The following is a 27,308-nucleotide window of genomic DNA, read 5'->3' as shown; positions in this document are numbered from 1 at the left end:
AATACAAAGAAAAAAATATACAGTCTAGTGTTGCTAATTCTAACTGTTGATATTGCAGCAGACAATATTAGAAATTCCCTGCGTAGTAAGATACAGTTGTATCTTCTACAACTTGACGTTTTTTAAAGACTGTTTTGTTTTCTTGATTAGCTGTTCTGGTTTGTTTCACATTAATTACTGACAGTATTATTATATTAAGGCTATGTCATGACCCTGTTTATCAGCCAGTGCCTGAACACAATAATATATGAAGCACATGTGTAGAAAACGGATTTTTTTTTTCTGGTTTAAAATGTTAGCTTTTTCTTCAACACAGCATGTTTAGGTGCAGCTGCTTAGAGGATGTAAACATTTAAGTAACTGACCATTTAATAAGCAAATGCTTACATCCCCTGAGAAGCTGCAAGATGAAACATTTACTTTCCAGGCATTTATTTTCCAAATACACTTTGTTTCCTCCTAGGAACAGCATTTGCTTATGTGGTGAAATAGCCAAGTCACAGGATCTGGCTGGTCAGGTTTTGTTGTTCATTTGTGGTGGGTTTTTTTCCCCCTTTTTTCTTTTTATAATTTTAAAGCCCAGCTTGCTAGCAAAGCAGGCCAGTTTGCAGAGGTGCTTTAATTGTTCCTGTCATAAAATTCCCCTGACTATTAGGCGATATTTTCACAGCCATATGACTGTTCAAACTCTGCTGGGTTTGCAGAGCAAAGTGTCTTCTGATTGTTTTATCCTTTAGCTCTTGGTATCTCTTTGTGAAAAGGTAAACCCCTTAGTGAGATGTTAAAGAAAATATGGCCTCTTGATATTTAAAAGGTGAGAAATCTATTTAAACTGTATATGATGGCTTCAAGTAGTCCCACCGCTGTGTGCTGCTTGTTTTAATAGAAGTGATAAATAGTGTGGCTGGTGGTGCTCAGCAATTAGACTTCAGCTATATACTGTAAATGACATTTAATGGCAAATGTCAGGCATAGTCTGAATGGTATCTTCATTTCAGTGTTGAGTTTCTTTGGGATAATGCTTAAAAAACCTTAATGGAATTTAATTATGAGAGCATATATTCAATGATTAGTTAAATGCATTTGTAATACCATTAGTTGTTAGGTAACTGTTTGCTTATTATGCTTGACACAGAGTGTATTTGATGTACAATGTGTATCGTATGCAGTGCAGCAATAGAAATGCTAATAAGCCCGTGTGTTAAGGAGGGTCGCTATCAATACTGTGTCAGCAGCTTGCTGCCAAATTTGCTTCTGTGGGAAAGGCATAATCTGTAATCAAAGTGGAGTTGGTAGAAGCAGCAAACATGAACACAGAGATGCTGTGATCAAAAATAGTGCTTATTGCTTTCTCTAGTAGTGATTTTAATTACAGCCTATTAATGAATTCTCACCTCTGTCTTCTGTACGGGGCGTTCGTGATGCTTGTAGAGATAATAGCCAAGATGTGGCATGTCCACTGCTCTATCTGTGATTTTTGTACAGCAGAGCTGAGTGTACCGTGTATATGCGCATACAGAAATGCAGTAGCTTTGTGTGTGGTGAAGAATCTTCAGCGGGAGCACAGTGCAATGTCGTGTGGATATTGCGTGGAGATGCAGCTTGCTAAAACAAAACCAGTAAGCCTGGATGGACCCAGCAGACTGTCCACAGCTATGGTGTGCTCTGCTTTCCTCTTGGACCCTTGTGGAGGCAGCACAAACAGTTTATCTGCACAGGTTTCATCAGATACATACATGCTTAGCTGGTTTGGATCCACTGGTGTAGGCTGCTGCTTATTTTCCCCAAGAAGGGAGCAGTCAATAGGGGAAAGCTTTTCGTGCTGCAGAAGCTTTCATGGGGGGGAAACGGGTGGACACACAGTCTTCTAGTCCTGACAGCTGTAATTAAAAAGGCTTGTTAGTGTGTGGTTGTACACACTAATAGTGTGGTTACTTTATGCTTTTGCTTCGCATAACTGACACCATGAACCACAGATGGGATTCAAAGAACATAAAAGGGAAACGGAGCAGAAAGATACCACAAAGGGATTAAATGAGGTAGTAAGCAATGACCCATAACCTTTGTGAAAGATCTTTCGATAGTTTTATTTTAAGCCACTCAGGTTTTAAGCATAACTGCTTTTTTTACGAAATGAAATTATCTTCTGTCATTTAGAATTGCATTGAAATTTTAAGGGTGGTGTCGTACTTAAGTGTATTTCACTGGTAGGAAACCAGATGACTTGGCACAGTAAGCAGCTTTGTTTCTAGTAAAGCTGCAAAGTTTATGGAATAAATACTGTAGTTTGTTTTTAATACGGAAATCTCTTATGGTCATTTACCTGAAATGAGTAATGTTCTTTTTCTCCTTGAAAAATTGGATGAGGCTGTGCTCAATTCCGGATTGTTCAAAAGTTAAAACCCTATGAATGAATATATATTTAATATCTAATGTTTGATGTATTGTGGCATGTAAGGATGATGTTTCTGATCCTCTGTCTCTGTGTCGCTGCCAGCTAAAAGTAGGGAAGATGGGACTAATTTTGAGTGTTGTAGGTAAGGAGGAAATTGCCTCTGGAATTTGGGTAGAAAACACAAATAACTTGGGCAAACACTGTGTAGTTTTGTTTCTTGTTTGGTCCCCATTGACCTCTTTTGTAATCCTAAAAGCAGAGATGATGATGTCGGTTGCTGATTGATCGCACTTTCTGGGGTGTGAATATGAGTGGAATTCCAATGAAAAAAGACGGATGCTTTTTTGATACTGAAAGGGAGGAGTCCACAGAGCCTGGGTACAGAAGGCTGGCTAGAAGTTGAATGTATGGAAACTGTTTTACTTGACAGATGGCCGATGCCCTCATAGCTTAATTTTCAAGTAACTATGGTCTCATTTTGATCAATTCTAGTTTGCACTTGTTTTTATGCAATTATACATACTCTCTTCTGCACATATAAAAGTATGTTGTTCAGTAGCTAACTTGGGCTGGTAATTTATCCTGTAGTGTTTTTTACGTACTGCTCTTTGTTCTTCTGTCTCAGTAGAAAACAGGAGACTTCATGTTAAATTTTAATGGCCCTATGCCTTTAAGAAACACTGTTAGATAAGATTTTAAAATAGTTACCTACTCTAACAAAGTGGTAAAGCCTAAACACTCCATTTTACTTGGCTATTTCACAGTTGCTTTTTTAGAATTTTTTTGAAGACTGAAGAAAGACAAGCTTAAGTTTTATTTGGCTCACGGCAAGTGTCTTATTAAAGCTATTGTTCCATATGGGCTTAGGTCTCAGAAAGGAATGACTGTTTGCCTGATGGTATTTTCATTTGTTCCTTGTGTTTCCTTTTTCTTTAATATGATGCCTAATTCACAGATTGGTGTCCTGTTGGCATGCAGCATAATCCATGTCAGCCTCTCTGTGTCAAGGGGAATTGCTAACACGCCCCCCTTGCGGTTCATTTGGAAGCAAATAATTAGAGGACATGGGTTTGAAAACAGTGAGAAAATAGAAGCAGAAGAGGGGAATATAGGTGTCTGCAAGAGTTTGTGGTCTGAAACTGATTCTAGCTGAGAGTTACTAGCTCTTTGAGGATGAAGCTGTTATCAGTATGTTGGAGAGGATTATTTTATCTCTAAAGTGCCATTTTAAGAGTGTAGAGCTCTCTTCCTTATTGATGTCATTTCTATGGAGTGATGTTTGGCTAACTAGTGAGGTGCTAACGTGTAACACCTCCCATCTAAAGACCCCAATGGAATTGTACCCTCTAAATCTGCAAGCACTTAGCTATTTTTGATGGGTGAGTAGTTGAGGTGCCTGTAAAAGACAAATAACGATTCCAGCATACTGCTTTTACTGGGAAGGTCTGCTGATGAAGCTGGGTCTACATTACATCTTTGTTTGAGTTACAGCATATCAACTCTTGGGTGACTGGACCTGATTTTTGACTTAATTATTTCAGTGTGTTTTGGACATCTGGAGAGCAGGATTTGAGGGGAAGGAAAGATTTATGAGTGACACTACATAAAATTAAGAGCTGGTAGGTAACATTCATTGCATATTAGTTGATTTTTGTAAAACTGTGGAGGGGAAGACACAGCTATGAGGAACAGACGGAGGGAAGAGAGAAAAATGCATTCAGATAGCTCAGTTTGAGCTTTGTCGTAGAAGTACATCTAGCTGAAGCACAGTGAAATTCAACGCTGACCTGTATCCTTATGAGGCAGACTTTATTGTTGAATTCATTAAGGTTCCTGCAGTCTTGAACTGCTATTTGTTGCCACTTCTGATGGTTCTTTCCCTAGTTCTCAGTTACCATAATTATTTTGTCTGTTGTATATGCTATAAAGTTCCTGTCTTGTGACTAGAATAGCTATCCCACCAGAACATCTAGTGTTTCTAAAATGGCAGTATAGCAAGTTTTGATCGTACAGTTCTTCTGGTGATCTGAAGACTGTATTTTTTTTAAGACAGTCTAGCAACTATAATGCCAAACCACCCACACTAGGAGACAACATATGGCAACTGCTATGAATGAACATGAGGATAAGTAGCAGATCACCTAGTGTTTTTAAAAAGGCTTGAGCCTTGATAGCTGGAATCTAAGGTTTTGACTATCTGGCCATCTCCCCACAATGCACAGAACACAACCTTGCAGATAATGAGTCATGATTTAAGACTAATTTTGACCATGTTTTGCAATTGTTTCGAGATGTAGGCAAACATTGTTGTTTTATACTTGTATATGTGTATATCAGTATGTGTGTAGGCTGAGATTTACAGGTATGATTATGGGACTTGTGTGCTTTCCCCTCTCCTTACGTAGGAAGCAACTCTGTCTACAAATAACCTGTCTATACTGTATAATGTTTGGCGTTGTTTGCAAACAGTTTTGCTTCAAACTCTGTAGAAACTGTAGTAGAGATCTAGAACAAAAAATATTCTCGACAAAGCAGAGCGGCTCTGAGCAAAATGACTGTTTCTTGATAGTCTTCAGGACAGGTGTGTCCCCGCAGGTGTATGAGCGTTCATGTGCATACGCACCTGAGTGTGGAAGCTTGAAATTCAGGGGAAGGTGAGTGTGATGCTTGTTTTAAATCTGAGTTATTTGTACACAAGACTGAATTAATTTCTAGCACGCTGAGGTGGCTTCATGAATTCCAAAAGGAGTTTCATTGTTAAACTTCTGAATAAAAGGGACACAAGAGAAATTCTTGCTGTAAACAATCAGAAAATGTCAAGAGCAAGATATTGTGAAAAAAATCCTATATTGTTTTGTCAATAAATTATGCTCTCTCCTACATAGATCACAGAAATGGGACTTTACCCTGGAAACAGCAATATTTGATACCCCAGGCAGCTTATTCCCAGCTCAGCTCACACTTCACTGAATACACTGATCGATTATCCGCGGCTTAACCAAGCCTTCTCATTTCCTGCCTTCCATTACTGCGCTCAATCAAGCCGACGGTTCTTTGTGGCCTGCCTTGTGCGCTGAGATAAGCCATCAAGGCATGTTTCTATTAGAAAAGCTCTTGTAGATGGAATAGTCATTAGATAACACTAACAGGTTTAAAGGTTGCAGTCTTTGTGTTGGTTCAGGTTAAGAGGACAGGAACCAAAAGGGGCTGCCTTCTTGGGTTGTATTTGAGGGGCAGAGAGGATTAAACTGCACGCTGCCATATTTACTGCTCATATTTAAGATTTTTATTTCTTGCTGAATACTGATAGCTCTCACTTTTGACAGTGCTTCTGTGTTTGCAAGAAGTAATTACGTATTAATATGCATGCATCTGAATGAAATAAGCTGCAAAAATAACATTCATTTGTAGTAATAACCTCTGTATTTCCAAGCTGGGTTTTCTTGGCTTACAAACAGCTGATCGGGTTTCTTATTTAATTAGAAAACAGCTTACAAAAAGATATCTTGAGAACTTGAAATTACATGTGCTATTGCAGAGAGGGAAGAAAAATGATCCTTGCTGTATCTCTTTAGCTCCTGATTTCTAGATAGTTTCATTTGCCCCCTCCTCTGCTCCCCCCACCAGGGATCTGCTATGAGTGGTCTTTATTTTTCTTTCTCCCTTCTTTGAATATTAGTAAATGTCAAAATCGAGTAAGTGTAAAAATGCTTCATCAGTAGGAGTAGAAATGTGGGTGGCAGTTCAACATAGCAGGGAAGGGCCAGGGCGGGGTGGGGAGCAGCAAGTGGAGCAAGTCAGAGCTACCGCTGGTGTTGGAGTCGGGCTAATACTGTGTCACAGAGCATAATTAGACTTGCTTGTGTGAAATGAAATAATTTTTGGGGAGCGAACAGTGCCCCAAAGGAGTGGGTCAATCTGTAGTGTTAAAAAATGAAAATAATGTCCACTTCAAAACTGGATTTGTGAGGCCAGAGCTTCTGTGCTGCAATGCGTAAGATGTTTGTTTTGAACAGTGGAGGGACTGTTAAAATCATTAACATGTTGTTAAAATAATACCAAGAATTTGGTGGCTTAGAATTAATCACGTGTTTTTTTTTTTTCTTCTGATAGAATAATTTCATTGTTGAAGATATGTTTGAACAGAAAGATGATCTTTTCCTTGTTTCTATTTTGCTATGTGTTTCTTTGTAACAGCTACTATTCACTGACTCCAGCGTGCCCATCTGTCATCTCCAGCATCTCGTATATTGTTTCCAAAGCTAGTTGTGATTTAACGTGGTATCTAAATAGGGCAAGTAATGAAGGATACTGCTTAAATCCCTCTGAGAGAATCTGCAGGACATCTGTGATCATTTGCACAATTTGGTTAGTCATAACCCTGGGAAGAGAATGTGGGATCTCTTAAGATATGAATTGTAATGTGCAATAACTCTGTTTTCAAGTGTGTTCTAAAAGAAAACTGGCACCTTGGAGTTGTAACATGCTATGGAAATCACTGCATTCATACTTTTAAAGAGAACCTGCAAGATTATTTTTTTCCCTTTTAAGGGAAAGGCTCATTTTTAAATAGAAGTTGACCAGATGCTTGTGAACTGGGATGCTTTAATCCATTTACAGATTTTATCTGATTCTTATTGAATGTCCAAAACTGATTCATGTTTTTAAAGGGAAAAAAAACCAAAACAGGGGCAACAACAAAACCCCCAAATGAGAGCTTTGAGTACTGCAGCAATAGGCAATATTTTCATTTAAGGGGAGAATGGAGTTGTGTAGCACAGCGAATCTTTTTGAGCTGCCAGAAAGACCCTTTAAAGCACTTTGCTATTGCTGTGATTTCTGCAAGTCTGAATTTGACATGTGACTATCTGCAGCTTTTCATATGTAAAAGTGTAAAAAAACCCCACCAAACCACTTTATGAACCAGGGGATGCTTCTTTTGTGTGCGCCTGGTTCTAAAATAAATAGTCTACCACAGAAGCTGGCGCCTTGACACCTCTGGGTATAGTCTGCTCTGTAAATGACATACATATTTAGAAAGCTGGCTGACAAAATAGCATGTCTAGGAATTTCTGTGCAATGAAGGATATAAATGTGAAAAACAAGATTCTGATAGATGTTTTGTATTTTTAGGGAGATTGAAACTTCAGGTTAAAGCCCACAAAATTGTGCACGTTGGAGAGTAGTTACAGAAAATACTTTTCAAGTTGAAGCTTTTAAATTAATTGGGCAAAAAGCAGTAAACACGGTAAAAAGAGGTATTTAGGAATGAGATCAGATCACAACCCCCCCAAGAAAAAAAACCCCAAATCAGCAATCCCCAGCCAAAGAACCCGCAACCCAAACCCAACTGCTCTCAGCAGAGCACAAATAGCAGCATTTATTAGTATGTCAGCATATTTTTAGTTGCATCACTGTCCGGAGACTTTTCTCTGGACATCTCAGTTGCAGATGATATTTTTGTTGCTGCAGTCCCTGCGTACAGAGGCACTGAGTCGTGCCACGTGTGTGTTGTAGGATTCAAATGATGAAGAGCAGTCGGCATCGTGGAGCACGTGCTGCTTTCCATTTTGAAAGATATATAATGAGTCTGATAATTTTTAAAGATACGTACATTGGCCATGTTAATCTTTTCCTGTCACTTTCAATTAATTTAAAATGCTTATTTAATAAAATCTAGTTTTTAGAAGTTAAAAGCATAGAAAGCTGGTGTATGCAATGGTTTCAAATCTATGCTTCCACACCTCATTTAGATTGACTGTCTCTTGTTTTTATTATCTGTTTTGGTTGTAATTCTACCTTCATTTCTTTCCTCCATAGTTTTTAAAAATATATTATTTTTGTTTCTGAAGTGTAATGAAAGAAAGGCCACTTTTCTGTGTTATGAAAACGCCTGTATTTTCTTTTTCTTTGTAGTTTTCCCCTCTGACAATGCCTCACAACTACATGATCAACCTAAAGAAGTCAATACCATTCATGTTGGCAGGTTGCAGTGTAGGGCAATTCATCATTTCCCTGAAAACTTCTTAGATTCAGCCAGCCTCCTGAAATTCAATCTCATTCCCCGTGTTCTTCCTGACTGTGAACCTGATTTCAGGGGAGGAAATGTTGTTGTTCTCTTCCACTGTGCAGAGTAAGTGCTAACGTCTGGAATAAAACACAGTGAAGGGAACAACTGAGGCATTCTGTGAGTCTGGGAACAAAGTTTCAAAATGGGAAATTAGTACCTTCCCATCAGATTGAAGTGCTTGAGCTAGCAAAAAGCTCCGGACTGCGTGTAGATGTTATGCTTTCCTAAAGTATGGGATTTTTGAATGAGAAGGTGATAAAATACTGCAAAACATAACAAATAGATTGCCTGCCTTCGTTGTGTGTTAATGTGTCAATATTCTTGATAAGCTCTTGTGTAATCCCCTGCTATTCCATTTTTTAAACACATATTGGGGAATTTAGGTGTTTGCAGTGAAGCTTAGAGGAGGCACAGCAATAAGCAAAAACTTCTCTTTGCATTGACTGAATGACAAACTGGGATGGGCTTTTGGGAGGAGGGAAGAGAATGAGATGGTCCCTCAGGGCAGCAAGTGGTAAAACTTCACTTCCAACCACTGATTTTTTTTTTTTTTTTTGATCCAAATGTATCAGAATGCTTTAAGTGACCTCAGCCTCATCCCTGTGCTGCTAAAAGCCCTGTGCTATTCTGTGATAAACAAGGAACTGAGACAGGGAAGGGAAGTGATTGCATCACCATGTCCTTTACAGGCTTGGCCTAATTCAGAATACAGCTGTGACCTCCCAACTTGCAGCTCTTTGTGATGCCAAGGCAATGAAAACATTTGACAGTTTTGATCCCTCCCTTTTTTTTCTATCATATAATCTCAGTGTATGCATACATAAAGAACGTATCTTCACACAAAATTTGTATGCTTCCCGAGTTCCTTCTGCCAAGCTGTCCCTTTGTTGCAGAATCGCTGTAAGGTTACATAGGAGGTTGTATCCATTCATTCAGCATTTGCTACCTTTGTCCTCTCCCTGACTTACTCTTCTTTTTACCAAGACACAGAAACTTGTTTCCTTTTCTCCCAGCTCTCCATTGGCTGCTGATAGTTGTTCAGACTTTGGTGATTTGGTTTGTAGATAAGCATTTGTAAGCACCACCCCCGGCAGAGCAGTGTGTAGATCCCTAGTTCTCCTCCTCCTCCCCCCCTCAGATGTAATTTGCTATTCAAAACCCCCAGCACCAACAAAATTCAGTACTGTATTTTTGTAGTCCTCCTTCGTGGTTGCATATACATATGTGCTTATGCCTCCTTACAGTGCTTCTTGGAGTGTTGTATTATTTGGAAGACACCTGACTTTAGTGGCACAAGCCAAGAAAATCGAAGCATTAGCTCTTGATGCTTGTTGTAAACCATCCGTAGATACAAGTGGGTAGTTTCTGTGCCACAAAGCGATGGTTTCTGAGTGTGCTGTCGGGTCTTTGTGTAACACAAGAGAAAGAGAAGAAAATATAATTTCAGCTAAGAAATTCAAAGGGAATTTGCAGAGAAATGCTGGGTTAATGTTTCTCATCATTGCCACATGCTGTTCTTGTTAGCACTAATAGAATTTATGAACTCTTAGCAAGAGGGTAACAGAACATTTACTTTTTTGGGTGGGTTTTTTTTTTTTTTTGGTTCGTTTGGCACAGAGCTTTATTTCAGAACAGGAAAGTCTGCAACCACATTTTTTGAACAGCAGGCAGCAGAAACCAGTGTTGCTTCTCAGATTTTGTTCTTGTGTGGGTTTTTTATGCATTAGACAAGCTTGTTGTCTTTGACTGCAAATGTGTTATTTAAAAAAGGAGGTTCGGGTTTCTCCTGTACAGCACAAATATGCGTAGTATGTTCTTGAATGTTTCTTGAGGCATTCAGTACATGGAGCACATGTGGTAGCAGTGGATTAGTTAACAAACTTTTTTCTGGCACAATGCTGCCACTAGCAGTTTTTTTGCGGTATTACATGTGTTTTTAATCAAAGTCTTCAAAAAGTGCATTTAATGGAAAGATTTTGATGTTGTTTATTAAGCAGAAAGGATGGAAATAGCTGGAACAGCTAGGCTGGTGTGAACAGGAGAGACGATCGGAACTTTCTGGTCCAGTAACCTGTGATTTAACTCTTAAATGTCAGTGTTTTAAGAGCAGTCTTAGAAAGGTCTAGAGAACTGTAGTCCAGAAAAAACAAACGGTGCTTGCAGTTGCTTCATGCCAGAAGAATGTTAATTTCCCTTTAGGCCTTCCTCTCTTTCTTCAAGTGTTTTGGAGTGGTAGAAAGAATTGGCTACCAAGGGTTTCAAAGATAAACTGAAGCAGAGAGTTTGTAATAAGTTGATCTAAAAATTCCCTTTTTGAGTGGTGTTTATGCTTCAGTTTCCTTCTAAGAAGAAACAAACTATTAGCTGGATTCTTACATGAAAAAGGAGCACTTGAGGAAAATAGTTTTGTGTGAATTTTGCTGTTGGTCTTGTGAGGTACATGAGCAGTCAGTCTGTCGTTACTGGGATTGAAGTGCAGCATCCTATTCTTCTGTGTAAAGGAGTGTAATAAAGAACATCTATGATTATGTCTGAATCCATCTGTCCTTCTGGGGAAAAAATCTGGTATCTCTTAGTTACAACTGTTAAGAATGGTTGCATTGAATTGTGTTACTATTGGTATTCTTTTTTCCGTGTTTGGCCATAAATACTTCTTGTTTGTAGAAATTAGCAGACTAAGATCATGCTGCATGAGGCCAAAAATTCCAATCCTCTTCTGACCCCTGCCACTTCTTTTTGTGAGTGAATAGATCAGTATCTGCTGGTCAGATATAGAGAGCTACAACTGCACGAGGATGCAGTCATAGGCTCCCGTTGCCTTTGTCGAATTGGAAAGGCGTTCTGTCATTAGCACATTGCCCTTGTTTCATTGTCATAGAAATATGTTTTCTTTCCTTTTGGGCCTTGCCTTAGGTTTTTTCCAGTGTGAATACGAATTTTATACTTTAGAAGATTGTGTCAGATGTGGTCTGATTTCCTTTTTAGTAATGCCTTTAGACCTTCTTTTTCAGAGTAAACGGGACCACCTCCTTATGAATGTCAAATGGTACTATCGCCAGTCTGAAGTCCCAGATTCAGTCTATCAGCATTTGGTTCAGGACAGACACAATGAGAATGGTAAGTTAGGCTCTGTAGAGTAAGGCTTTCTTTACTTCTACTCTGAATTTTAAGTTTGAACAGTCCAGAAAGCAAGAACACTTCTGCATAGGGATATGAAGCAAGGACTGTTGATGAAAACAGTGTATTAGAGGATGGATGATAGTGTTTCTTACCTGCCTTGTTTGTTCTAACTAACCATCATAGCTATAAATCAGATGCATTTCTGGTATGGTTTAAATACTGTGCTGTATTATACTAATGCCTTGAGAGAGTAGGAAAAAAAACATCTGATCCTTTGTAGGCCTTCTGGACAGTGTACTACTATCTTACTGGCTGAAGACCAAGTTATCTGAAGAAATGTGCATCTCTTCTATTTTTTTGTGATTCTGCCATAGTGTCATGAGAACTATGGTTTTTACATTCATGCTACATTGCATGTATGAATACTTGCTGTGATTAATATTGCAGTAAGTGATGTAACTGAACCACTCGTAGCTGAGTTCCCCCTTTTCTCTTTGCAAAAACAAGTGTGATCTTGGGTTTAATAGAAGCAGGAGAAACTTTAGTACATATTCCAGTGTCATTTATCTCTTGCCTCTAGGGGAGACATAACATTTGCTTCTATTCTTACCAGGAAATTTCCTTGAGGCAACTGTTAAAATTCTGAAGATACTCCAAGGTGAATTGTGATGATAAAAGTTGATCCTTGAAATGTGGAACACAGCAACTTTTCTGTGCATGACAGTGTAAAGTTGAGCCTACATTCTCCTTTTTGCAGGCGTTAAGGACATTTTGCGTGTGTGTTTAGCAAAAGCTGCACAAATCTAATATTTCTCTTACTAATTTATTTGAAACTTCTAACTATGGGATTATAGGCACAGTGTCAAAACGAGCATTTTTGATAATGTGTCTGCTTTTTTATGTCACGCTTCTGTGCATGTGGAGAAGTATTTTTGTGTGTTCTTCAAAGGTATTATAAAGAAGCCATGGAAAAAGTTGTCTTCCAGTTTTTCGTTAACACTGAGAATTTTCTGTATTTGAACATCAACGTCAATATTTATCTCAAAGCCAGAGCACTAAGCAGTTAGTACTGTCAAGATTTTGTTGAAGATTTGAGATTAAATAGGCAAAACAACCAAAACCTTAACCTGGAAACCAGAAGTCAGTGATAAATTAATTTGTTGGTTCCTTTTGGTTAGAAATGACCAGTTCTAGTGGTCAGTGGATAAGATGTCATCCAGTACCCCTAAAACCTCTTTCATCTCTTGATAAATGGCAAGGGAGAATTCATGTGTAAAAATGGGTATCACGTTATTTCCATACCTTACAGGTCATGTAAACAGTCTGAATGTTTGTCATTTTAACACTGAGGAGTCTCTAAGAAACATCCTCAAATTTTGACCTGTTAAAAATACCTGCAAAATGGCAATGGTAGATGCTTTCACATTACAGCTAATGTCTTGGTGCTTTTTTGTTTGTGTTTTTGCTTTCTGGCAGACTCTGGACGAGAGCTTGTTATTACAGACCCAGTTATCAAGAATCGAGAGCTCTTCATTTCAGATTACGTTGACACTTACCACGCTGCTGCCCTCAGGTAAGTTACAGAGGATGTGGTGCAGTGGCTCAGAAGTGAATGAGAAAAACCTTATTGAGAGCGAGGTGCTTTTTCTGGTTTTCTGTGGCGATCATTAGCATACTGCTCAGCTTTCTCCTCATCTCCTACAGTAATTAACTTGTTATCTGTTCTCATTCAAAAAGGAGCTGTAATTCTACAATCTCGTTTTAATCTCAGTTAATCAATGTTGCTCAGAAGATATTGTTTCCCATCGTTGCCAATTTAGGTTATTGCTAGTTCCCGCAGAAATACTACCCTTCCCTCCTCTGTGTTTGATTTCACTATTAACAATAGCATCTCCTAGCAAAGTGACTGTTAGTATGTCGCCCTGATTAAATTGCGTTCAAGGCTTTTTCTCTGAGGCACTTGTCATTGTTGCAGCTCAGCTAAGAGCTCCATTAAAAACTAGCTGTACAGACAGGAGGTAATGGACCCCTGTATTGTTCTCTGTACTGTCTGCCCTTCCCTGGAGGTTGCTGCTCTTTTTGCTCGCTGAGTTTTTAACTTCAGTGGCTAACCTTTGACTAGGCTGAAGGGACACACCATTACTTAAAAATGTTTTCAAATAGAAACAGCGAGGCATTATTTTTCAGCAGATTTTCAATATGCCAAACATGCATGGATATTGTCAAAATGCAAATTGAATAATCTCCCTGATAATAATGCTCAGATGGTGTTTCAGTAGAACCATCTGGAGACATTTTTTTGTTCAGAGTCACTTTGCTGAAGCCACTTACTTCAAGACAAACTTCTGTTATATGGGTGGGAAGAAGTCTTTGATTTACAGATTAGACTTTTTTTATAAACTCAGAAAATTCCAGTGGTGTACTGTAATCTCATGAAATTCCACAGGGCCTTTTCTGAGTTACAGAAGGTCACTTTCCAATTTTAAATCAGCATGCTTAGAAACAAGCTAGCAGGAGGTTGGCTGTCTTGATGGAACCAATCTTGGAAAACTGTCTGCTTTAACAGAGAGAAGCTGAACTGTGTGGATGGAATTTTCCCTGGGAGGATTTTAACTTCTCTTCAACATTCTTTCTGGTTTTTTTTCTTTAAAGAAAGGATAAAAATGGAAAGATAAAAATAGAATATATGTGTATACCAGGCAAACTTGAAAAATAACCTTCTCTTCTCCCCTTCCGAAAGGAGTGAAGGCTGCTGAAAGACCAAACTGCTTCCTCCATGTGTCCTGTGCTTCATGTGCATCGTTTTTGTTTGGAAGTGCATACCATGGACACCTTTCAAATCCCGCTTTTGTTTCTCTTTGTTGGCTTATGCTTTCACCGTTGTTTCCTTGTGTTCTGAATTGTTCATGCTTTTGATAATTCTTACAGGCTTGTAGATGGTATCTAAAGATGCTGATAATTGAGAGAACATGCTTCTGCAGGATAAAGATTATATTTTTGTTGATTCTTTTCTAGCAAATTGTGATTAATACATGTAATTTTCAGTGTACAAGATGAACATAAGGGTAATTGCACGTGGAATTCGAACCGTTTGAGAACACAGACTAGGCAGTATGTATTGTGATGCGTGAAAGGAGGGTTAACATGAAATTCTATTTTATTCTAATACAAGGTTAATTTTCTGCCCTCTGCAAACAAATGGCTCTGGTCACACAATTCATTGTGTGACAAACTGGAAAATAAAACCAATGATTGTAACTACCAATCTTCTGCTCTAACCAGTGGAAAAATTTAACTAGAGGATACTCATAGATCCCTGTGGAAGTCTGTAATAAAAGTTATGTCCTTTTTACCTATATGGTAAATCTTTGTCGTAATATGTAGTACTACTTGTCTGAAATGCTATGAACAAGATGTACTGCTTTCATGAATATAGATAATATAAGCTTACCTGGAAAATGCTTGTTAACGGTGAGATGAATTACTGCAAGAAACTAAATATTTTCCCCCAAAATACTTCTAAAATCTGAATTTAATTTGTAATGGCAAAACAAATACCCCTTCTCATTTTTCTTTCTTTCTAAATGACTAAACTCAGAAACCAGCTTCAGCCACCAGGGATAAAATAAATAGTAGTGAACAAGTTTGTCTTTCAGTATTTCTGTGTGACATCTCAATTATGGACCTTGTTAATGTTCCATTACAACCTGGCGTGACCCCTGCAATATCCAGTGTTGCTTTGTCCTTTGCCAGAAAGGCAGTTGACTGAGAATTAGGCAATCATAGGGACAATTATGCAGCCTCAGCTCACAGGATAGCCGTATTGATTTTGTCTTAAAACAGTCAGCAACTTTATTCATCCTTCATCCTTTTGGTGTGTTTTTTCCTCACCTGTAGTAGTTGATGTTGTGCATGGGCAAGCTCATGTTCCATGGCAGGTTCGCAGTGGCTGTTGGTTGGTAAGCCTTGTGGAAGCACTTCACCACGAAAAGGTTAGGAAGGGAAGCAAGCTTAGCGTTTCCACTTCCTAGTGCAGTTTTTCAAGTATGCAGGGCTTTTAAGCTCAGTGAGAAGACAAGGCAAATGAATCCGGTAGTATTACAGGCTAAATAATTATTCATCTTGGTGTACTGGTGGCAATAGCACTTTTCATTCAATTTTAACCAAGGCTGGCAAACCTTTTTTACAATGTTAAATACGTCCCATAGCAGCTTGTTTATAATAGCAAATACTATTGAGTAAGTACAAGTGAAAAGAGATGCTATCTGTGTTAACACTAGAAAGCTTGAAATACTGAAAAAGAGCAAAATCTTGTGCTTTGTTTATTGCATTGAATCAGCTTTAGATAAAAAGCACTAACTCTTTGGCTGTCTGGCCTGTTTGTCTCTGCCCGCTTCTGATCTGATTTACTTGGCGGCAGTAAACTGCAATGCACTGAATGACAAAACACGAGCAGCTGTCGAACATTAACAGTCCAACAAACCCTTGAGGAAATGAGATGCAACTTCTTACAGCTAGTCTTCATGCTTAAGGATAATGACTTCATCAACAAGCTATATTAAAAAAAATTATTAACAATCTGTTGTAGAACAAGATAATAAATCCTCTTTTCCCTTTTTTCTCTCTTTTTTAAAAAAAATGTCTTTATGTGTTTTACTGTCTTATGTGTGGAATTAGAAGGCAGAAACTTCAGTGTGTTTGGAATTTGCATTGTTAGGATTGCAATGCTGTGAAAAATAGCATAGCTTTGCTATCTATTTGGAAGTATTATTAAACTGAAATTTTATTTAGCTTTCTAAATAAAAAGCTGACTTCCCAAATAATATGATTAGTAGAATTTTTGAAGCTTCCTTAAAGATGCAAGTGTAATAGGACTGTAAAAACTTTGAAAATAAGACATCTTCAGGATTGTATTTCTAGGGTAGGTATTGTCTGTTAGTCTGATTAAATTTGGGCTCTTCAGGACTGTGTGCTGGCTGAATGAGAATTAATGAATGTTTATAGAACACCATCTGAGACACTGTAACTGAATTTCCTTCCCTTTCCACCATGGGAAGAATCTGCATGGTTATTTGTTACAAAAGGCTTTTATTTATGATGTTTTAGACATTTATGAGAACACAAGGATGTCTGTGGCTTATACACAGATTGCAGTGGCACTTAATTAAAATAGTTGTTATTCAAGATAGAGTTCTAATACCATTTTCCCCTCTTTCTTTCAGAGGGAAGTGTAATATCTCCCATTTCTCTGACATATTTGCTGCTAGAGAGTTTAAAGCCCGAGTGGATTCATTTTTCTACATCCTGGGCTATAATCCAGAGACAAGGTAAGTGACATGACTTTTCAAGGCAAGCTTTACTGCTGATCTGAGCCTGTAGGAACAGGAAAACTACTCAGGGGAGAAAAAGTTAACATTAGCTATGATGCTGATAGGAAGGTGGGGTGGCAGGGAACGTGAGGAGAAGCTACATCTTCCTGCTGAGTGTGTGTATAGGAGAAGAATTAAGAGTAGGTAACGAAATTGTGCAGTGAGTCATGACATCTGGTTGCATCTCTGGGTAAATAACATACTGCTTCAAAACAGGTTTTCTAAAACTGTGAAATTTTTTTAAAGGTCGCAAACATCAGCAGGAATTCTTAGCTCATTGGCTGAGTGCAGACCCCTGAAAATACTTTTAAACAGTACATTCACATCTTCTAGTAAGCAATGCTGAAACTTAGATACTTTAAGAAATCAAATTGAAAGTGTTTAAGTGTGGAAATTCATGTTTTCATGTGTAAATACTCATAGAGGGTCCATATATCAACAGTTCCTAGTTTATGCTTTGCTGGCCTAGAGCAAGTTAGAAGTACAGAAAGAACTCTTTTGGGGAATTAATGCATATTTGAAGAAGGGTATGTTCAGCGTGCTCTTTCATTCCGCAGTTCCTTCAGTCTGCCTGGGAGTTGTCCAACCACTCTTTATCAGCTGGGTTTGGAAACCAAAGCTGGTACTAGACTGTACCTTCATTATTCTTCAGGTCCAAACCATGACCCTTATTTTTTTTCATTTATGTAGTATTGTAAACACAGAGAATGCCTTACAAATACCAGCCTTAAAGAGTTTGTTGTCTAGTGGCATATTTCTATGAGCACTTGAGTAAAAGATTGCTTGAGTAACAGGGCTCAGCGAGGTCTGTGCTGACTGAAAGTGGTATTGTTTCCTCCAGTGCAGAAAACATAATTAGCTATGGACCTTGACTTCTAGAGATATTGTTGAAAAAAAATCAAGTGGGGATTAGCTAGGCATATAAATAATAAATATTCAAATTGTTACATGGTAGATTTACTGTTTTTAATGCAGATATGAATCTTTACGCTTCAGGGCATAGCCAACCACTAACTGCTTGCAGTTAGGAAGAAACTCTCTGTGTGGGCATATTATTATGTAATTGCCTATTTATGAGACTTCCTGTACCTGACTCTGAAGAGTCTTAAACTGTCCATATGTCTGGGACAGGGCATTGCACTAGGTAGACTCCCTTAATTGATCCAGTTTACGTTCAGGTGTTGTCAGTGTAAGTCCTTAGGAGGTAATCTTGCTAGTGTATGGTGCTGAGCTCTGGGAAAAGGGCGTGAAATCCTATATTTTAAAATGCAATATGTTAAAATGTTTTTGCAACATCATTTGTGTATTTTTTTTGAGCAGTCCGTCAGGGCAAGGCATTTATGAAGTCTGTCGTGATACACCTCTCTGATGTTCAGCACCATGCTTGACCCCTATATTTAGCACTTCAACGCATTTTAGTTTTGAGGGTGTAAATGCTAAATGAACTATTTGTACTCGTGTTCAAGTTCTGTGTTTAATGGATGACTTCTCCTATGAAATGCCATTTATGCGGGTTGTCAGTGCAGTTTTAAACCTACCTTCTGTGTGGAAGTAGCTCTTAATTCTTTCAGCTATTAGGAAATGACGGAGCCTGAAAAGATCAATAAAATGACAAAGTATAGCACTTAGTGATCAGCTAATTAGTCAGACTAGCCAGTTCTCAAAACGTAGGTTTTTCTTCATTTGGTTGCAGCCAGGGTTTGTTATTTTAATTCTAGCTCTTCAAGTCTGTATTTTTTCTTGGAATGGGGGATGGTTTAGCAAAAGGAGCTGAGTCTAGGTTGCTTGATTATTTTTGACCTCTGTGTTTGCTGTTGCCTTACAATGCATGCTGCTTTGAATTCCTAATTCCAGATTTATTTTACTTCTGGAAGTAAAAGTGTTATAACGTGCATTTCAGGATGACCTGTTGGTGGTTTGTCTATAAAAACAAAACTCCATCTTCACCTTGATTAGCTTTTCTCATGTAGTGGTTTGTTTCACGGGAAAAGGATGGAAAATGTTCATGGTAGCTTGAAGTAATAGTTTGTTGCAGATAAGGTTCTGAATACGGCAGTGTGACCCCCTCAACTGATCTGTAGAAATGTGTGGTAGGATAAATTCGAGACCAAACAAGCTCAAGCTGTAGATTGTATCTGTCTGAGTGATTTTGTTTTGCGTTCAGCATAAGATGCTCATGTACTTTTCCAGGACTCTCAAATGCAGCTCAGTGTGTTGGGAATCTGACTTTTTTTTTCTATGTTTTCATGTGTTCTATTTGCAAAACAATCTGCAAAAATCCCAGACCCCCAAAACATCCAAAACACTGGTGTGGTGGATATATAGTAAGAGGCCCTTTTGTTCTTGGAGCACACAGTGCTGAAGGAAAGTGTGCTTTGTTCTTTTTTTTTTCTATTTGAAAGCTTGCTTGAATATAGGTTTAGCTTGGGAAATATCAACTGTGATCCTATTGTTGATCATTCTGTGGTCTGGAAGTGGTAAACCTGTGTGCTTTGGGATTACTTTTTTCTTTACAGTGTGTATCTAGCTGGGAGTTTTTCTACAGAGTTTGTTAAAATTACATGCTATGTTTCAGTAATTCTCACATCAGTGAGAAAAATCTGATTGTGGAATAAAAAGCTAAACTAATCTTAAAGCTAGAGGTTGGGTGTTACCACCTTGAATAGAGCATTAATCAAGCTAGTAAGTAGACCTGAAATATGTTCCTGGCTCTCAAGAGTGGGAATACGTCTGCTAAGCTTGTATAGCCAGCAGAGAAAGAAAATTCATTTTATGCTAAGTCCATTAAAATAATTATTTTCATGTCTCTTCAGAGAAGTGATTGCTCTGACACTGATTTCACTACCATGGAATTCCACTCAAACTTTTGCGGCTCCTCAAATGGCCAGATGAGACCAATGCTTTATCAAAGAAGTGATGTTAGGTGAATTGTACATGCCCTGAAATTAGTGTAGAAGCATGTCAAAGTGTATGAAATGGCAGTCAAGAAGCATTAATGGATAAAGAAAAACAGATCTGATGTACCAGTCTGGAGCACATGTCTTATGAGGAGCGGCTGAGGGAACTGGGGGGGTTTAGTCTGCAGAAGAGGAGGCTGAGGGGAGACCTCATAGCCCTCTACAGCTACCTGAAAGGAGGGTGCAGAGAGGGGGGATGAGTCTCTTGACCCAAGGAACAAGTGCCAGGACAAGAGGGAATGGCCTCAAGCTGTGCCAGGGCAGGGTCAGACTGGCTCTTAGGAAGGATTTCTTTGCAGAAGGGGTTGTTGGGCGTTGGAATGGGCTGCCCAGGGCAGGGGGGGAGTCCCCATCCCTGGAGGGGTTGAAGAGTCGGGTTGACCCAGCGCTGAGGGATCTGGTGGAGTTGGGAACGGTCAGTGTGAGGTTCGTGGTTGGACTGGAGGAGCTTCAAGGGCTTTTCCAACCGAGATGATTCTGGGATTCTGATTCTGTAATACCACTTCAGAAAATCAGTAACTGCACCAGCTTGAGTTAAGCTGTTGATTTTGGTATTTGAGTCAGAACTCAGCTCTGCCTATTAAGAAGAAATATGCAACAAGGCTCGGGAGAGCTGTTGAACATGCCACTTGACCTCAGACAGCTGTCTGTCACCAGCTCATATCTTACCACTCCTTTCCTACAACCCCAGCTCCTACCCGATCTGTAGTATAGTGCCATATGTAGCTGATTCTGGCAAGAACTTTTTCCAGTCCTTCCTTTTTGTACTCTGACATTCTGTATGGACTTACAGAAACAACTTTGAACTATCTGACTCAAGGGTGCAGACATGCCAGATGCCACTATTGGTACTGGCCTGGTTGTGTAGTGTACTGGTGTGTACTAGTCAATCAGTTCTTTGATCTCAGGAGTAAATAAAGACATTACAAAGTTTTGACACTGACAACTGTAACTATACATAGATTTAAATGCTACTGAATTTTTACTTGGAACTAGAAACAATCAGATATTATTCTACAAACAGTTCTTATGGCTGTGAATCAAAATTACTCTCCACAACATTGTTTTGCATTGTAGAACAAAATAATATCAAACATTCAAGGCATGGGTGAATTTTCTGAATAGATGTTTTGGGAAGACCAGGATCTTGTCTCTGTTTTTATTCCACATTTGCTTTTTCTTTATTCTTAATCTTTTTTCTTCTGAAGTGTTCTTGATGGGTAATGTAAGCTGAATCAGTATTGGTGTGTCTGGGAGGAGTGTTCCCAAAAGTGAAATTGAAGGTGACTTGCTCTTTTTTTTTTTTTTTTTCCTTGTCCTTCATGGCTTACTATTTTGTTGTCTGGGAGGGAATTTCTGTTTAAAGTCTGAATCCAGAGCCTGTTTTGGTTTTCTCCTTTCAATGAAAGTGTAGTGGGTGGAGTACAAGTTTCAGGTCTAGAAATGGAGAAGAACAGTGTATATACTCTTACAAAGTCAAGAAGCCAGTGTGGAATTGTGTGTAAGTAGGGGTTTTCAAAGCTTCCTCTTAATGTTGCCTTTATTTATAAAAAATTGTGGTTGAATGATAAATTGGTATCTACAACCACAATGCAAACAGAGGCTCAAGAGGACTGCAGAGCTCTGTTTTGCTATTTTGATCTTCTTGTCTGGTTAATTTTTAGCAGTCAGAATATTTGGATTCTATGCATATAATAGTGCCTAGGGCAGTGATAGAGGATGAAATGATCATAACAGTTTTTAAATGTATCCATCCTTATGTCTCAAATCAGAGCCTTAAAATGAGTTTTTATTAGGCTTACACTTAGTAGAACCCTGAGAGTTTGTGGTGTACTTTGTTGAAACAAGAAAATTCCTACAGTGTATCACAAGTCCAATTTTTTTTTTTTTAATAGGTTTAGCAATTTTAAATACAACCAGGAATCCTCCTGATGGGGGAGATTGGGGACTGTTTGTATGGTATGCCCATGTGATGTGAAACAGATGGCTTCTGTATGTCTTACTAAATTACAGCAAAATAGTTTTGTATTGCTCTTGTCTAATATTCCTGGGAAAGAATTATGGAAGATGCTGAGCACCCTCACTTCGTGTCAGTAGGTATTGTCATGTGTTGGAAGTGCCTTGCAGTTTATTCCTTTTAAATAAACAGACAAAAAACCCTCATAAAAAACTGTATTTAGATAAATGGATGTATAACTTTCTTGGGTGGTTCTTTCTGGCTAATATGACACTTATTAGTACCATTTGGAATACATTATTTCTGTGTGTCCATATCTCAATTTATTTCTTAACTGGAGGGTAGCATAAAAGCTGAGAACTTTTTCTCAAGTTCATGTTTTGAATTTGAGGGGAAAAACCCCAATCCAGAACAGCAGCGACAAAAAAATCCAGAAATATGTTTCAGCTGTAGTTGAAATGAAGACCAGATACATTTGGCCTTGGAAGTGCTCTTAAATGGGTCAGCTGGTAAAGACTGTGCAACATACTTGGAGTAGTTATTTTTTTCTAGTCTGTAGTCTGGGAAAATTTGGTCAGACAGTCTTCTTCTGAATGCGGTGCCTCTTGTAATGTTTTTATAACAGAAGTGAGCTGATAAAATGTTATGGTGGTTTTGTCTCTCTTTTTAAAAGCAGCTTATAAAACTTCATGGTGTTTCTGGAATTTTTAAATAAATAGCCTAGTATAGCTTAGTATTTTAAAAAAACATAGGAACTTTTATCATGGCTGGTTGTATTTGGTTTTTAAAGTTTTGTTGTGTTTTTTTTTTTTTTTACAAGTGTGAGCCAAGCCCCTCTATCCTGTATCTTTGGGAACGGCTCCTTCAGATTATGAATGAGCTTTGGTAGCATCGGTTAGTTTTAGCAGAGCCACAGTAGCTGAAATGTTCAAGTTACTGAACGTTTGAGTTATTACTGCAGGTTCATTGAAGTAGCCAGACTATGTTGGTGAAGGTTTCCAAAAAGGGAGTGGGAGGTAACATACTTTGGGCAACAGGAAAGGTGTATCCACCTGTTTTGTAACACAATCTTCTCACTGAATTATTCTGAGAGAAAACTTGGGGTTGTTCTGTGGCCTGATCTTTTTTGCCTAATCTGTTTCTGCCTTTTAAACTTCAAAATTTGAGAAACTTTCTATCCTTCTCTAGTATCACAGTAAATTCAGGCATCTGAGATGCTCTAAAACGGAGGCAGGTATACTAATTAAAGCATTTTATGCTGTAGGGGGAAGGGATATTACCTTCATAGAAATGGGCGGCTAAGAAATTTTTTTTAAATTACATTAATAAACAGGAGTGGCAAAAATCAAGGATGAAAGTTGAAACAGAGTCAAGTCTGGCTCCTCTTGGATTCACTTTGTGTTCACACGTGCTTGGAAATGGCAATGGCATTGTTGCTGAGAATTCCTGTGCTTTAAATGTTCTCATATATTGCATTATTAAAAGGTATAAAAGTATTTTGTGAATCAGCTTGCTGCTTTGTTTCCTAACCAAAAAATTGTATATTAAAATGTGGAGCTTCTGTTATTTGCATCTGTGAAAACCGCTAAGCCTTTTTAATCAATGTAATTTTTTCAAAGCCACTCACAAACTAGGAAGAACATGTTTTCAGAAGCCTGTTTTAAATCGACGTGGATTTCGCTCGCAGAAGGTATAAAAAAGTGCTGGAACCCAGCTCCCCAGACTTTGACTCGCTCTGCTCTCGAGCGTTGGCTGTATCAGATCCCCTAGCTAAGGCCCCACTTCCCTGCACACTAGCTTGGTGTGCCGAAGCTGCGGAGGCTGTTCAGTGCGCTTTATTTACGGAAACAGCAGGGTTGAGATTGATTGCGTTGTAAGACAGTGTGTGGATGAGGGAGGGTCACAGCACATGCTCAGTCCTGTCAGTCCGAGGGCGAAGTTTCTGCGTTCTGCGTGCAGGCTTAGGTCATAGCACAAGCTCAGTGAAAGCTCTCTGAGGTCTCTCAGACTGCATGTGCCTCCATTTTGAGTTGGTAGAGTGGAAAAGGCAGAGTTTTAGCTGTTAAGTAGAGGGTTCAGGAATACATCTAGACCCACAAGAGCCTGTCATAGTCATGGATGATCCATTCAGCCCCTGCAGGTAGGCTACATCACTCTGGCCTCCCCTAAACAGTGATGATTTTTGCTGTTATTTGTGACTTCTGAAATGTTTATGAAATCATTTCATTACTATTGCATGTTCCTCAGAACCTTGTAATCACATCAGCTTTGCTGTGCAGCTGTTCGTACGGTGCATGAGGGCACTGAGCAGGGGATCTGCTGGCTAAGGGGTGCATGTAGCAAAACGTTGAAGCTGTCTGGGCTTATTTTTTTTTTCCCCTCGTGGTGCAGTTTTAATTTCAGTTGTGCTGTCTGCATGCCAGCCTTCTGGCAGGTCTGTAGGGAGCTGCAGAGGCACTCTGCAGGATGCAGCGCTGCTGAAGTGGCTATTAGGAAATGTTTGGGCCTGCAACAGACTGTTTAGATAATGTTACAGGGAGGGTCGTAGATCAGCAGCCATTGGTTGCTCTGAGGATGGGTGGTTCTCATTTTGATTGAGGGGCAGTGATCCTGCTGATACTTCCTCAAGTATTAAGGAAAAAACCCCCGAAAACTAGCCAGCATGGTTCTGCTTGCTTGTCAGTCACATGCAAATAACACTTATGCATCTAAAATGCAGCAATATTATTTTATGCATTGAGAAGCTTGTCACGTGACAGCTGTGTAAGCAATACCCCCATCGGTTTTATCGGGCTAGCAAAACAAATTTTTAGACCGATCTGAATAAAATAGGTGACTTGGGCTCTACAGTTTCCTGTGACGATAGTATGGTTGCGGCCAGCTTTGAGGTCCTTGTGGGACCGCCATCAGTGACCTGTCACTGCTAAATATCAGTGGGTTTGAGAGGACTTGGGTGTGTTGAATGGGAGTAAACTTGATTCTGCAGCGTGTTCTCATTCCCAGCAGCGTCTGAACTTGTGCAGAACTGGGTGCTGTTTTGCCGTGGCCCTCTGCCTAGCCCCTTGGCTTGCGGAACTGATCCCGGCATCGTGGGGTCTATTGCTATTGGGACATACTTCAGTCAGGGCAACTTGTGAGTTACTGGAGTGTATTCAGTTGGAAGGTGACAGGAGGGTTTGTGCTGCTCGTAGTGACATCTCTGGAACTTTGTAGCCTTGCACACACAGTCATTCACCTGTGTGGTGTGCATCGCTGGGGCTACCTTCCTTCTCTTGTCAGAAGCTGAGGAATGAATGATAAGACTGCATAATTTTGCCCGTGTTAGTGCAGTGTCTGTATCTGTATGCTCTCTGAAGTGTCATTCCCTTTTCCATTTCCTTTTATACCTATAGAGCATAAAAATCAAACCCACCTATTTAGTGTGGGTCACTGGTCATTTTTGCTATTGGCTGAAGCAGAGTCATGGTAATGCTTATAGAACACAATTCCCTTGAACTTTCAGTCTGGCTGAATCACCTTGTAGTTGAAGGGGGTGTCTCTGTAGGCCTAGGCTTTAGAAACATTCTTATTCCTAATAAAGCAGCTACTTGAATATGTACAGGAATATGACACTGCTCTGCAGGAATACAGGGATGTGACACCTGTGTCCTTAACATTTGTTCTAAATGTTGACTTAGAAGAGAATGCATTAAGGGATGGGGAGTGTATAAAGCAGTCTGCTTTTGGGCTGTTTTTAGTGATAATTTGTGCATGCATTTAAAAGAGATTTGAAAAAAATTCTACTTCTAAACTTAAAATGAAAATTTGATCTTGCTTATTTTTAACAACTCTAAGGTTAACTTAAAATAGCACAGATGAAAAAAAATGAAAACACCTCTAGGTTATAACAAAACAAAATCTGATTGTCAAACAAAAGTATTACATTTGGCAAAACAAGTACTGCTGCAATAATATGCCAAATAAGGCATTCTTCACTTAATCACTTGCACATGTGAACTTGCGGATGTGATGTTGGTTGTATTGGCTCCCAGAACTCCCCTTGATGGATGCCTCTGGTGTCTGTGCTGTGCTCGTGTAGAATCAGATGGTTCCTGCTCCTAGCAAATGTATAGATATTTTTATTCCCTGTGGCAGTACTCCTCTCACAGCAGACCTTCAGTGCTTTTTGACATCTCAATTTTTTCTTTCCCCATGCTTCAACACGAATGTCTTTCACCTGTATTGCCAGTTGTGGAGTTGGTCAGCCAGTAGCAAAACCAGTTTTTATAACGAGAGCAGCTCCTTAGGTTTGTGAATAGGTGTACAAGACTGTCAATGCTTTGCTTTTAAAAAAGCAACAATACAAAGAGAAAAGCAACCTCCTTACTGCCCCCCCCACCCCAACCCAACAAACGAAAACAACAACAAAAAAACCCTTGGTAGCAGGAGAAGTAAGGCTGTCTGCTGTTAAGTTACCTGTGGTACTGGCAAGGTAATTTGGTGTGCTGAAAAGCCCCTTTCTCCTTGATCAGACTGTGAGTCTGCTTACGGAGTTACTACTAATGGTGAAGTTTTAAGCTGGCTGGATGCCCAGAAGATTCTCTCCAGTTCAGAGACTGTTGATAGGTGGTCTGGTGAGTCACAGTTCCACTCCAGACAACTGTTTGAAGTTACAAATACGTTATGGAAAGTGCTTGTATTTTGTCCTTTGGATGAAGAAATAGTGATTAAGTACTTGCTAGTCTTACTTGCCTTTCTTCTGGCTTCATTTTAGTTTTTTTTCCAAGAATTAAATCAGTAAGATTACCTTTTCCTCCTTCCTTCGAATTCTTTAGGCTGTAATTTGTTTTAATTAGAGCTTTGTATTTCCAGGTGTATGGCAGAACTAGGGATATCTTCAATCTTGTTTTATGCCCCGCATTCTTCATGCTTATCACCTTTAACATATGCTGTTGTTTCTCCATGTATCTGCTGTTCAAGCAAGCTGGAGATTTGTGTTGTCAAGCAAGCTAAGAGACTGAGTGGTAGATCATTTCATCTAACCTTGATGAAACTTTATGGAAAAAAATTAACTGCTAGGTTGCCTGGTTCCATTGTCCTGCATATAAACTGTGATTGTGCTGAAGAAGTGATGCTGATGTAGTACATAGTTGTAATAGTGAATATTTGCTCTGGGAAGTGCAAAGATCCTGCCTGGCCATTTTAGAAGCTATAACTATAGTTTCTAAACTATGAACTATAAACACTTGAAGCAGTATAATTCCATGTTGAATTCGTTTACAAATTTACTTATCAGTGTAACTGTTGCTTGTGAATAAGTAACATTCTGGTTCTATTAAAATTATATGTAGACCGGGTAAAAAACTTTGCATCATGCAGAGGTTTCCACTAACTCATTTTTTTGAACTTGTGATCAAAATACTGGTGTCTTCCTTATTTGAAGGTAAATAAATACTGGAAA

The 27,308-nt window shown here is 39.0% G+C and overlaps 1 protein-coding gene across 4 annotated transcripts in view; it reads left to right on the top strand.

The window, feature by feature from the left end:
- Positions 1–27,308, top strand: part of RERE (arginine-glutamic acid dipeptide repeats) — a 254,855-nt gene that overhangs the window by 117,663 nt on the left and 109,884 nt on the right. For 3 of the 4 annotated variants that reach the window (XM_074848543.1, XM_074848545.1, XM_074848544.1), the window contains exons 4-6: positions 11,477–11,582; positions 13,062–13,158; positions 16,808–16,912. In XM_074848543.1, coding sequence (XP_074704644.1) covers positions 11,477–11,582; positions 13,062–13,158; positions 16,808–16,912 — 308 coding nt within the window. Of the gene's footprint in view, positions 1–11,476; positions 11,583–13,061; positions 13,159–16,807; positions 16,913–23,972; positions 24,009–27,308 lie in introns of those variants that run through there. The other variant, XM_074848546.1, reaches the window with a different exon arrangement.

This window comes from Strix aluco, chromosome 22 (genome assembly GCF_031877795.1).
Source record: "Strix aluco isolate bStrAlu1 chromosome 22, bStrAlu1.hap1, whole genome shotgun sequence".
Taxonomy (NCBI): domain Eukaryota; kingdom Metazoa; phylum Chordata; class Aves; order Strigiformes; family Strigidae; genus Strix; species Strix aluco.
This window is presented reverse-complemented; position numbering and strand designations above follow the sequence as displayed.